The sequence below is a fragment of the Sapajus apella genome, unplaced genomic scaffold, assembly GCF_009761245.1.
Source record: "Sapajus apella isolate SASKATOON/1434 unplaced genomic scaffold, GSC_monkey_1.0 scaffold68, whole genome shotgun sequence".
NCBI classification, from domain to species: Eukaryota; Metazoa; Chordata; class Mammalia; order Primates; family Cebidae; genus Sapajus; species Sapajus apella.
The window spans coordinates 2025271-2038954 of record NW_022437008.1 but is presented as its reverse complement, the minus strand read 5'-3'; the positions used below and the strand labels follow the sequence as shown (position 1 = coordinate 2038954).

Below are 13684 nucleotides of genomic sequence, written 5' to 3'. Positions count from 1 at the left end.
AAAAAAAAGAAAAGTTCATTGATCCTATCCCTTGCCTCTGCCTATACGTAAGAAAACATTGAAGGCTGAACGCAGTGATTCACGCCTATAATCCCAGCACTTTGGGAGGCCACAGCAGGTGGATCATCTGAGGTTGGGAGTTTGAGACCAGTCTAACCAACATGGAGAAACCGTGTCTCTACTAAAAATACAAATTTAGCCAGGCGTGGTGGTGCATGCCTGTAATCCTAGCTACTCGGGAGGCTGAGGCAGGAGAATTGCTTGAACCCGGGAGGCGGAGGTTGCAGTGAGTCAAGATCATGCCATTGAACTCCAGCCTGGGTGATAAGATTAAAACGATGTCTCAAAAAAGAAAATAAAATAAACGAAAACATTGAACAAGATTAATGATTATGTGTCGCACCCAAACCTTGATGAGATTTTGCCTACGTCACATAGCTGAATTTCTACCCTGCCTTAACTCTGCCTGTCTTCAAGAAACAGGACACCTGAGATTTAAAAAAGTTCCCTTTGTAACCAGACCAGCTAAGACTGGTTAGAACCAAGAAAGACCTCAGGCTTCATTATAATCTCCTTTCCACGCTAAGTGACACTCCCAACAGTGCTGTGACAGTTGACAAGTTGACAATCAGTATGACAATGACCTGAAGAATCCATAAAAGGACGAAAAAGGAAGGTGCCACTCCAGTTGCTGGAAGTTCACCACCCATTTCCAGGAAAAATAAAAAACCATAAATATTCCTACCCTTGCTTTTTTTTTTTTTTTTAAGACCCCAGTCTCGCTCTGTCACCCAGGGTGGAGTGCAGTGGCACAGTCTCAGCTCACTGAAACCTCCGCCTCCTGGGTTCAAGCGATTCTCATGCCTCAGCCTCGCTAGCTGGGAGTACAGCTGCATGCCACCATGCCCAGGTAATTTTTTTGGATTTTTGGTAGAGATGATGTTTCACCATGCTGGCCAGGCTGGTATCAAACTCCTGCCCTCAAGTGATATACCTGCCTTGGCCTCCCAAAGTGCTGGGATTATAGGCATGAACCATTGTGCTTGACCACTTTTTTTTTTTCTTTTTGAAACAGTGTCTCATTCCATCACCCAGGCTGGAGAGCAGTGGTGCCATCTTGACTCACGGCAACCTCTGCCCCCACCCCCGCCCCGTTCAAGTGATCCTCCCCCCTCAGCCTCCCAAGTAGTTGGGATTACAAGCAGGCATCACCATGCCAGGCTAATTTTTGTATTTTTAGTAGAGACGGGATTTAGCCATGTTGGCCAGGCTAGTCTCAAACTTCAGACCTCAAGTGATCCACCTGCCTCAACCTCCCAAAGTACTGAGATTATAGGCATGAGCCACTGCACCCAGCCTTTTTTTTAATTTCTAAGAAAATATATATTTTTTTCGAGACGGAGTCTTGCTCTGTCTCTAGGCTGGAGTGCAATGGCACTATCTTGGCTCACTGTAACCTTGCCTTCCAGGTTCCAGCGATTCTCCCAGCTCAGCCTTCCAAGTAGCTGGGATTACAGACACGCTCCACAATGCCCAGATAATGTTTTGTGTTTTTTAGTAGAGACAGGGTTTCACCATGTTGGCCAGGCTGGTCTTGAACTCCTGATTTCAGGTGATTCACCCTCTTTGACCTCCTAAAGTGATGAGATTACAGGCATGAGCCACCAAGCCTGGCCTGAATCACTGTATTTTGGAAAAGATAAGTTAAAAAATTAGTCAGGCATGGTGGCACACGCCGGTAATCTCAGCTACTTGGGAGGCTGAGGCAGTAGAATCACTTGAACCTGGGAGGCGTAGACTGCAGTGAGCCGAGATCATGCCACTGCACTCCAGTGACACTGCTGGATGACAGAGCGAGACTTGCTCTCATAAAAAAAAAAAAAAAAGAAAAAAAAAAAGTTGATTGATCCTAGCCCTTGCCTCTGCCTGTATATAAGAAATCATCAAACAGGATTAATGATTATGTGTCACACCCAAACTTTGACAAGATTTTGCTCTTGTAACTTCTGAGCACATCTGATGTAACTTCTGAGCACATAAGCTGCAGCGAACTGTATAAAAACTGCAGGCTGAAACACTCTGGAGCAGTCCAACAGATTCTCTGACTCTCCCAGGTTCCAATCCTCAGTAAGTGTTGCCCAACGTGGTCTTGAACTCCTGGGCTCAAGCAATCCTCCTGCCTGCGCTCCCAAAGTTCTGAGATTACAAGAGCAGGAATGAGCACTTGGCCTGATTTTTGTTTTCGTTGACAATAGTCAGTGTTCAGGAAATGATTATTTATGATTATTATCCATAAAAACTGCAAAGGGATACACTGGTTTGTCATTATCAAAGGGGCCAGAGAGAACTTGGTGATTATTTAACTGGGCTTAGGGGAATAATGTCAAAGCTCTCAGATGAGTTTGAGTTCGAAGCCTGGAAACAGGGAGGATAAGAGGCCAGGGACAAGATGACAGATTCCATTTTAAGTGATAACTTCTAAGCCTCAAGTAAAAATCCAGGTTGCCTTTTGGGTGTAAAGTAGAAACCTGAGATACAGAATTAAGTGTTGCCCAGGTCAGGCAAGGTAGCTCACGCCTGTAATCCCAGCACTTTGGGGACAGTCAGACCTGAGTCCCAATCCGTGCTTTGTCCCTTCGGCCCGTTGTGACTGGTTGGTGGCTTCGTGGCTCTGGGCTTGTTTCCTTCTCTATTAATAAGGTAACATGATAACTGCTACGAGGATGCCCGTAAAGCTTAAGCACAGGACCTGGCACAGGTCTGTAAGGCGGAAACCTGGGGTACAGAATTAAGATCTACGGGTCTCCTGTGCAACTCAACTTTTGGGCACTCTGCCTCATTTTCCCCAGCCCAGACGCGTGGGTTCTGTTTGATTGGTTGCTGCTCACTGCGGGCTTGGGGCTCCTCACTCCCGGGGCAAAGCCCAGTATGACGGGTCACCTTCTGGGGCAGCTCGGACCTTCCCACGCCCGCGCGGCGCACAATCTTGGGATCAGCCCCATGTGGAGATCCCACCCGCCCGTACGATCCCGTCTCTGCAGCCCGGCTCAAGGGCCCTCCAGCCCAGACACTAAACGAAAACGAAAAGCAGCTGGCCGCCAGACTGTCAGTGCCAGATCTCTGCGAACTTACTCCGCTGAAAGAGCGACTGGGACGCGCCACCTCCGGGAGAGAAATCCCCTCTCTCAGTTACAGGGCAAAATGGCGCCGTCGCCGTACACTGCGCACGCGAACTGCTCTGGTCCTGGTCCCGCCCCTGCACCCGCGGGTACAGACGGCGCCCGAGCGTATGTTGGGGGCGGAGCCCAGACGAGCCCTTCATCCTATCTTGCCCAACCCCTCTCAGAGGTAACTTAAACTACGCTTCCCAGAATCCTTCTCGACCTGGGACTTCCGTTGTCGTCAGCGGAAGCGGTGACAGAGCATCCCAAGCCACACAGAGGCCGGCTTGGTCACTATGGAGGAGATAGGCATCTTGGTGGAGAAGGCTCAGGTACAGTGGGGAGTTGGGCTTTTTATTCCGGGCCGGGCTCACGCGGAGAGGGTGAAGCCAGACCTGAGTGGAGGAATGAATGGCTTCGAGGATCCCAGTCCGGGCTGGAGTGATTTCAGAGGCCTCATTGGAGAGAGCTTTGTGCCGTTCTCTATTAATAGAGACAGGAGGCCTGTCTCGGTGGCCGAGTGATGATAGGAAGTAAGGCTCAGAAAGCGGGGCTGAAGTAGTGAGTGACGTTAGTAGGTCTTTGAGACGATTGATTTCGAACCCTGACCGGGAGTGCTTAGTGACGTCGACGATCCGGCGTTGGGATTGGGTCAGGCGGTGAGTGATGTATGGGACCCAGCCATGCGGCCGAGTTACCCCCGGAGCTAGGCTGTGGGGCGGACTGATGTTCAGGGCTTTGCTGATGGGGGTAACGAGGGGGGTAGTTAAGTATTATCTGATGCTTGGTTGAGTGATGTTTAGGTCTAAGGAGAGTTGGGAGACTGTGACATAAGGGATCTTTGAGGGAAAACTAGGGAATGTTAGGACTCTTTGAAGTCGCGGTCACTTTAACAGCTTATCTGGGAGAGCCATGTGACATTAGGAACCTCTTGAGGGGGATTAGGTGGCATTTGGGTCTGATAAGGAGTTGATGTGACATTTAGATCCTAGTTGGGGGTTGTGTGACACTGGGGACATTTTGAGTGGTATATGATAGCATAAGATCTGTGTAAGGGGCGAGTTGACATAAGGGGCTTGTTTAGGGGGCCAAGAGGTTTCCAGGATCTACATAGAGGGTCTTACTATATCAGGGGTCTGTTAGGGGCTAAGTGACTTCATGGTGAAGTGGGGAAGGGAACAAACATTAGTGAAGTTGAGATGCTTTCATGAGAGGACCGTCTTCTTCCAACGTGAGTTTTCTCTTTTGGTCTAGGATGAAATCCCAGCACTGTCCGTGTCCCGGCCCCAGACTAGTCTGTCCTTCCTGGGCCCTGAGCCTGAGGACCTGGAGGACTTGTACAGCCGCTACAAGGTACCTTCAACCCCCAACCCAGACCTTGCACAGGACCTGGAATCTCATACTCTCCCCACTTTCTGCCACTCTCTGGATCAGCAAGGGCTGGAGCCATCCCCTTCTGTCCCCTCTCTACTCACAGAAGCTGCAGCAAGAGCTGGAGTTCCTAGAGGTACAGGAGGAATACATCAAGGATGAGCAAAAGAACCTGAAAAAGGAATTCCTCCATGCCCAGGAGGAGGTGAAGCGAATCCAAAGCATCCCGCTGGTCATCGGACAATTTCTGGAGGCTGTGGATCAGAATACAGCCATTGTGGGCTCTACCACAGGTGTGTGGGTGGCCGAGGACACCTCATTCATTCACCTGGCCACTTAACAACTATTTCCTACCATGTGCTAGGTAGCAGCAAACAAGGCAGGGAAGCACAGTGTTCTTCAGAGTATTTTCACTGATCCAAAGTTAGAAATACATATACCACATGGCGAAACTTTTTTTTTTTTTTTAAGACAGAGTTTCACTCTTGTTGCCCAGGCTGGAGTGCAGTGGCATGATCTCACAGCTCACTGCAACCTCTGCCTCCTGGGTTCAAGCAGTTCTCCTGCTTCAGCCTCCCAAGCAGCCTGGCTAATTTTTGTATTATTAGTAGAGTCAGGGTTTTACCGTTTTGCCCAGGCTGGTCTTGAACTCCTGACCTTAGGTGGTCCGCCCGCCTCAGCCTCTCAGAGTGCTGGGATTACAGGTGTGAGCCACTGCACCCGGCCAGATATATATTTTACATTGTGAATGTCTGTCTCTGTCTCTTACTCTTTAGAGAGATGTATAAAATGTAAATTTTGCCATAAGATATTTAGCATGTGTGTGGTGTACTCTGCTGTTTTCTATCCTATTCTAATCCGTTTTGCTTTAAACACAGTTCTGGTCATGACCTTCCAAATTGATTTCACAGCTACTACTGGGTTGGGGCCTGCAGTTTGAAACGATGAGTGAGAGTGTTAAGAGATTGGGCTCTGAGGCCAGGCACGGTGCCTCACATGTACAAGTCCAGCACTTTGGGAGATGGAGGTGGGCAGATCGCTTGAGGCCAGAAGTTTGAGACCAGCCTGGGCAACATGGCGAAACCCCGTCTCAACTAAAAATATAAAAATTAGCTGGATGTGGTGGTGCATGCCAGCAATCCCAGCTACTCGGGTGGTTGAGGCACGAGAATCTGTTGAACCCAGGAGGTAGGGGTTGCAGTGAGCTGAGATCGAAACACTACTCCAGCCTGGGCAACAGAGCGACACACTCTGTCACAAAAAAAGAAGAAAAAAAAAAAATGGGCTTTGATAAGGACTCTGTGTCCTTATCAGAGTATATTGTAGCTGCTGTTGTTTATATAGGTCCAGGCCATGCCCTCATGATAGTCATTGTCACTGGCATCTTAACTGTTTTTTTCTGTTTCTGGGCTCTGCTCCTCTAGACCAAGCAATGTTCTTGTAAAGGTTGTGGAGAAAGGTGTGCAATTGTGCCTGGAATTGGACTGGTGGGCTATGAGGAAGTGAGGTGAGGGTGGTATCCAGAATGAGGCCTCTATCTTTGACCTGTGGGAGTTGGGACAGTGAGGCTTTCCCTGAGATGGCACCATGGGTACAGGAGTAGGTTTGTGGGAAGACAGGGAGGGCAATCCAGAGCGTTATGGGAGGTGTCCAGGAGGCTGCTGGTCAGCCAGGTCTGACAGGAGAGAGATTGAGCTTGGAAAGAGAAGTGTGCCTCATAAGCATGAGATGTTGCAGGGGGAGGCCTGCTGGACAGCCAGGGCTGGAGCTCAAGAGAGAATCAGAGTGGTAGACAAGGAGTTTGTATGAATGTTGGGGACTGACAGCAGGAGGAAGGATGGAAGCCGAGGGGACCCCTCAGCGTCTCAGCCAGAGATGCTGGCGGCATAGGGCGGTACAACTGTGAGATTAGGAGGAAGGAAGGGGGAAGGGGCAGTTTCCAGGCTCTATCACTTCTTGTTTTCCTTCTCCCTTCTCGCAGGCTCCAACTATTATGTGCGCATCCTGAGCACCATCGATCGGGAGCTACTCAAGCCCAACGCCTCAGTGGCCCTCCATAAGCACAGCAATGCACTGGTGGACGTGCTGCCCCCTGAAGCCGACAGCAGCATCATGATGCTCACCTCAGGTAAAGGGGGAGCCCGCAGCTGGGGGTCCCATGGGGACCTTGAGGACCTGGCCGGAAGCCCCAGCTCTGCTCTTCCACCAGACCAGAAGCCAGACGTGATGTACGCAGACATCGGAGGCATGGACATCCAGAAGCAGGAGGTGCGAGAGGCCGTGGAGCTCCCGCTCACGCATTTCGAGCTCTACAAGCAGGTGAGGCAGTGCAAGTGGCAGGGAAGGGAGAGGCCCAGTTGGGTCTGGGGTTAGGGGTGGGACTCCTGGCTCACACTTCTCTCCTCTGGGTTTCAGATCGGCATCGATCCCCCCCGAGGCGTCCTCATGTATGGCCCACCTGGCTGCGGGAAGACCATGTTGGCAAAGGCGGTGGCACATCACACAACAGGTAAGGCATATCACCCTCTGCCCCTGCCCCAAGCTCTAACTTCTGGCCTCTTTGTCTTGCTCCCTGCTCGCTCACTCTTCCCAGGAAGTGGCACCGCACAGTGATTAGAAACATTGACTCGGGGGTCACAGCCCATGTGTGCATGTTACTGGCTGTGCTGGCTTCAGCTCCTTGGGCCTTTCGTCATAGTAAAAGATTCATTTCACCCAGTGATTGTGAGCAGTTAATGAAATAATGCAGTGTTTTCCTACAATGGGTTGTGACCCATTAGTAATTATGAATTTCAGTTTGTGGGTTGCAGCAAGCATTTTGAAACATGAAACAGAACAGAAAGTACCAGAGCACATCCACATGATATTACTGTATTTATACCTGGTACAAGTATATATGGTGCAAGTTCATCTGTTTTGTGAAACTTGTTTCATATACATGTGCACATTCATGTATTCTTGTGGTTCTTCGAAAATATATATATTTTTTAATTTTTAAATTTTTCCTATGTTGCCCAGGCTGGTCTTGAACTCCTGGGCTCAAGGGATCCTCCCACCTCAGCCTCCCAAAGTGCTGGGATTATAGGCGTGAGCCATGCACCTGGCCCCAAAACTGTATTTCTTATTGTAGGTACCAGACAAAAATGTCTGAAAGTCACTTACTGTGTAACTCTTTTTGTTTTGATTTAAACCCCTAAAATCTTAAGCATATTTTCAGATCTTAATACATGTGAGCCAGGGAGCAGCAGGAGGTAGTAGTTAAGCAGTGTGTTTTCTGGGGCCAGACTGCCTGGCTTTGAAATCTTACTTCCCCACCAACTTCTTATGTGATCCTGGGTAAGTTAACCTCTCTGTGACTCAGTTTCCTCAATTGTCAGATGGAGACAATCATAGTATCTCTTTTTCTGGGATGGTTGTTCAGAAGAGCAATTTGATACAAAGCATCTAGAATGGACAATAAATGTTACCTGTTGTCATTGTTACTCATTTGTTTGGTACTTTATTGAACTTTTACTCTGTACCAGGCTTTGTGCTGGAATGCAAAGATGACAATCAGAGATGTCCCTTGCCTTGACTGGGACCTAGAACTTAGTCATTCATCGACTGTTTACTGAACACCTACTATGTGCTAGGATGTGTTACAGATGCTAGAGACGTGGCAGTGAACAGAATACCTCCTTATAGAGGTGATGTCTTAGTTGGAAAAGCAAAGAGATAAACAAGTCGATAGATTATATAGCACAAGCTTGTCCAACCCATAGCCACACACGGCCAGGATGGCTTTGAATGTGGCCCAACACAAATTCGTAAACTTTCTTAAAACATTATGAGATTTTTTTTTTTTTAGACAGAGTCTCGCTCTGTCACCCAGGCTGGAGTGCAGTGACGTGATCTTGGTTCACTGCAACCTTCGCCTCCTGGGTTCAAGCAATTCTCCTGCCTCAGTCTTTTGAGTAGCTGGAATTACAGGTACATGCCACCTCACCCAGCTATTTGTATTTTTAGTAGAGATGGAGTTTCACCATCTTGGCCAGGCTGGTCTTGAACTCCTGACCTCATGATCCACCTACCTTGGCCTCCTAAAGTGCTGGGATTACAGGCATGAGCTACCACGCCCAGCTGATTTTTTTTTTTTTTTTTAAAGCTCATCAGCTGTCATTAGTGTTAGTGTATTTTATGTGTGGCCCAAGATAGTTCTTCCAATGTGGCCCTGTGTACCCTTCACCGAGATTCCCTAATGTTATTATCATATGTAACCATAGTACAATTAGGAAAATCCGGAAATTAACAATGATACAATACTACGAACTAAAGTATAGACCTCCTTCAAATTTTACCAGTTTTTCCACTAGTGTCCTTGTTCTTTCCTGAGTTCCAATCCAGTGAAGACAAATAAGCTTGGCTGAGTTGGAACAGAATTTGAGAGACCCTGACTTCCAGTTCTGTCATTTTTCTGAGTGAACTGGGGTGGTTTGTCACTGGAAGAGGGAGGGAAGAGAGAAGGTGCAGAAGGGTTGTAGACATAGGAAAAGCTGCTGACTGGAGTTGAGTTTTGTTTTGTCTTCTAGAGAGACAGGGTCTTGTTCTATCACCCAGGCTGGAGTGCAGTGGTGTAATCATAGCTCACTGCAACCTCAGTCTCCTGGGCTCAAGCAATCCCCACCACCTCAGTCTCCTGAGTAGCTGGGACTACAGGCATGTGCCACCGTTCCCAACTAATTTTTTTATCTTTATTTTTAGTAGAGACGGGGTCTTGCTATGTTGCCTAGGCTGGTCTTGAACTCCTGGGCTCAAGCCATCCTCCTGCCTCAGCTTCCCAAAGTGTCGGGATCACAGGTGTGAGCCTTTTTTTCTCTCTTTTTTCGGGGGGAATTCGTCTATTTGTTCTGGTGGCAGTACAGCTTACCAAGAGTGAGTAACTGAAGCAGGAGCCCATTCCAGGGTAGGTGGAAGGAGTAGCAGAGCCCAGAGGGGGCTGAGAGATTGGGAGGACAGGAAGGTCATGGTAGGAAGGGGACTGTAGTGACTGAGTAGGGAAGGCCGACGGACAGCCTGGGTTCCAGAGATGGGGGTTTCATGTGGAACTGGTTGGACATTTTCAGTACAGCTAAGTAAATGTATGGCCAGAGTCAGTTGGTCAGGGTGTGTTTAGAGCAGAAAAAGTCAGAAACCTTGAGGTGAGGATGCTGAATGAGCCCCCAGCTGATGGAAGTACCTAGAAAAAGGGACCCCTTGAGCCAGGTGTCAAGTCTGGGTCTTAGGGAGTGAACAGGGCAGGGATGAAGCCTTGAACACTTCCTAGTTTAGGACATAAAACCACCCTGTCTACATGTATGGACTGCACGTCTCCCTTCTCTGGTGGCTGGAAGGAGACTACTGGGGTTATGCTCTGTACAACACAAAGCACTGGATCCTTAAGAACCAAGTGTTACTTTGGCTGGGCACGGTGGCTCACGCCTGTAATCCCAGCACTTTGAGAGGCTGAGGTGGGTGGATCACCTGAGGTCAGGAGTTCAAGACCAACCTGACCAACATGGAGAAATCCTGTCTCTACTAAAAATACAAAATTAGCCGGTGTGGTGGCGCATGCCTGGAATCCCAGGTACTTGGGAGGCTGAGGCAGGAGAATTGCTTTGAACCTGGGAGGCGGAGGTTGCGGTGAGCCAAGATTGTGCCATTGCACTCCAGTCAGGGCCACAAGAGTGAAACTCTGCCTCCAAAAAAAAAAAAAGAAGAAGAAACAAGTGTAATTTTAAGAAACAAGGGCAGGGTCAAGCCTGGGGTAGCAGCTCATGCCTATAATCCCAGCACTTCGGGAGGCTAAGCCAGGAAGATCCCTTGAGGCCAGGAGTTTGAGACCAGCCTGGGCAATATAGGAAAACCCGATCTCTTCAAATATTTTTAAAAGCTAGGTATGGCTACATGCCTATAGTCCTAACTACTCAGAAGGCTGAAGAGAGGGGATTGCTTGAGCCCGAGAGATTGAGCCTACAGTGAGCTATGATCACACTACTGTATTCCAGTCTGGGCAAGAGAGTGAGACCCTATCTTTAAAAAAATAAACAAGTCCAAAGTGAGGGCCCAGAGCAAACCTGTCTTCAACCCTATTACCAATTGTCAATTGTATCAGAAGACATGCCCATGGGCCCTGATTTTTCCAGGAAATTAAAAAGCTGGTCCTTATAGCAAACAGGAACTCAGAGCTCTTGGTGAGGCAGTATGATGTCTTAGTGTATGGGCAGCATGTCTGTTTTCTTGCTGATTTTGCAAGTGCTCCAGAAATGTAGATTTTTTTCTTTTTTTTTTTTTTTTTCTTTTTTTTTTTCAGAGTTTCGCTCTTGTTACCCAGGCTGGAGTGCAATGGCGCGATCTCGGCTCACCGCAACCTCCGTCTCCTGGGTTCAGGCAATTCTCCTGCCTCAGCCTCCTGAGTAGCTGGGATTACAGGCACGCGCCACCATGCCCAGCTAATTTTTTGTAGTTTTAGTAGAGACGGGGTTTCACCGTGTTGACCAGGATGGTCTCGATCGTTTGACCTCGTGATCCACCCGCCTCAGCCTCCCAAAGTGCTGGGATTACAGGCGTGAGCCACCGCACCAGGCAAGATTTTTTTCTTTTATTTTAGTATTTCATATCCTGATTTTTAAACGTTGGACCAAAAAATATGACACATCTGGCTGGGCGTGGTGGCTTACGCCTGTAATCCCAGAACTTTGGGAGGCCGAGGCGGGTGGATCATTGAGGTCAGGAGTTCAAGACCAGCCTAGCCAACATGGTGAAAATTCATCTCTACTAAAAATACAACTATTAGCTTGGTGTGGCAGCACACGCCTGTAATGCCAGCTACTCGGGAGGCTGAGGCAGGAGAATCACTTGAACCCAGGAGGCGGAAGTTGCAGTGAGCTGAGATCATGCCATTGCACCAGCCTGGGTGACAGAGCCAGACTCCATCTGAAAAAAAAAAAAAAGTGACACATCTGTGAGGAGGATTCATAATTGAAGCCACTGGGTGACTGTGGGACATGAATAGATGGCTGTTCCTCAGGGCTGGATGAGGGACCCAGCCTCGGGCCTGAGAGAATGACACAACTGCTAGGTATGGGTATCCAAGGAAAAGGATGTCTTCAAGGAATTCTTAGTTTCTGTTGAAGCAGAAAGGGCCTTTCAGGAGGCTCATCCCTGCCTAATCCTTGTCATGCTGTCATCAGCTGCATTCATCCGAGTCGTGGGCTCGGAGTTTGTACAGAAGTACCTGGGTGAGGGCCCCCGCATGGTCCGGGATGTGTTCCGCCTGGCCAAGGAGAATGCACCTGCCATCATCTTCATAGACGAGATCGATGCCATCGCCACCAAGAGATTTGACGCTCAGACTGGGGGTGAGTGATGCCAAAACAAGGCCCAGGGTCTTGGACAGGCCTGTTGCACAGGATGCCCGGGAATGACCATGCTGTTCACTCTCAGCTGACAGGGAGGTTCAGAGGATCCTGCTGGAGCTGCTGAATCAGATGGATGGATTTGATCAGAATGTCAATGTCAAGGTGTGGGGTTCATGTTGAACAAGGGGAGGTTGGCGTAGGAATCAGGGAAAGGTGGGGGCTGGCACCTGAGGGGCGGTTATTATGATGGGAAGGAGGTAGGAGTGCAGAGATCTGAGTTGGCCTGCCCCCAATGCCAGGTGATCATGGCCACCAACAGAGCAGACACCCTGGATCCAGCTCTGTTGCGGCCAGGACGCCTGGACCGTAAAATTGAATTTCCACTTCCTGACCGCCGCCAGAAGAGATTGATTTTCTCCACTATCACCAGCAAGATGAACCTCTCTGAGGAGGTTGACCTGGAAGACTGTATCCTGCTCCAGAAGTGAGGGAGGGGCCCCAGTTGGGAACAGGGATTAGATCTTCAATTCAACTTCTGCCATCACCACAGCCCAGACTGTGGGGGTAGGACCAAGGTCCAGGGAGAAGGGGAGGTGACAGATGGCCAAAGGTGAGTTCCAGCCCCAGGCATTCACCCCATCCCACAGGGAATGGTTTCCTTAACTCGCTGCAGATGTGGCCCGGCCAGATAAGATTTCAGGAGCTGATATCAACTCTATCTGTCAGGAGGTAAGTGGTGGTTTCTCTCTGGATCCAGGTAGCAGGTGTGTAAGGACCCTTCTTCTCTCAACCACTCTGCTACAGTCCTGTCCCCTCATGGCTGCCCTGGATGGTGGGCCCCATCTCTCTCTTCCTTTACCATAACTAGGGGTGGGGAGTACAGGGGGTAGCATTTTTTTGTTTGTTTTTTGCTTTGAGACAGGGACTGGCTCTGTCGCCCAGGCTGGAGTGCAGTGGCGCAATCATGACTCACTGCAGTGATCCTCCCACCTCAGCCTCCTGAGTAGCTGAGATTACAGGTGCACGCCACCATGTCTGACTAATTTTTGTATTTTTTTGTAGAGACAGGGTTTCACCATGTTGCCTAGGCTGGTCTCAAACTCCTGGGCTCAAGTGATCCATCTACCTCAGCTTCCCAAAGTGTTGGGATTATAGGTGTGAGCCATCACACTCTACCACAGGAAGTCGATTTTAACTCTTATCCTTCAACAGAGTGGAATGTTGGCTGTCCGTGAGAACCGCTACATTGTCCTGGCAAAGGACTTCGAGAAAGCATACAAGACTGTCATCAAGAAGGACGAGCAGGAGCATGAGTTTTACAAGTGACCCCTCCCTTCCCTCCCCCACACCACTCAGGGGCTGGGGCTTCTTCTCTCACGCCCCCTCCCCCGCCCACCAGAACTTCTGTCCCAAAACCTCATTCCCTTTTTTCTTTACCCAGGATTGGTTTCTTCAATAAATAGATAAGATTGATTCCATTTAATTTCTTCTTAGAAGTTTAACTCCTTTGGAGAATATGGGCCTTGAATAGGATCCTCTGGGTCTGTCTTGATCTGACAGATGACAGATGAGGTGCATGGCCTGGAGTGAACCAAGGAATTCAAACCAGATGACTTACGAAATGTGGGGAAAGGGATGGAAAATGGCAGTCCTTAATCACGGAATAAAGCCCCTATGCATCGCCCCCATTCCCTACAGGTAAAAGACAATAAAGAAGTTCAGGTCACAGGTCTTGGGAGTTCATAGCAAGGAGACGTCCAGTGCTGTCCAATAGAA

At 49.0% G+C, this 13684-nt stretch overlaps 1 protein-coding gene across 1 annotated transcript; it reads left to right on the top strand.

The window, feature by feature from the left end:
• The first annotated feature begins 3269 nt into the window (after positions 1 to 3269).
• PSMC4 (proteasome 26S subunit, ATPase 4) lies at positions 3270 to 13386 on the top strand. Its single transcript, XM_032248786.1, has 11 exons — positions 3270 to 3493; positions 4416 to 4514; positions 4639 to 4825; positions 6514 to 6660; positions 6742 to 6851; positions 6948 to 7041; positions 11741 to 11908; positions 11994 to 12070; positions 12208 to 12376; positions 12582 to 12637; positions 13121 to 13386. The coding sequence occupies exons 1-11, from the start codon at positions 3458 to 3460 to the stop codon at positions 13232 to 13234; spliced, it is 1257 nt and encodes a 418-aa protein (XP_032104677.1). The 5' UTR covers positions 3270 to 3457; the 3' UTR covers positions 13235 to 13386.
• The last annotated feature ends 298 nt before the right edge of the window (positions 13387 to 13684 follow it).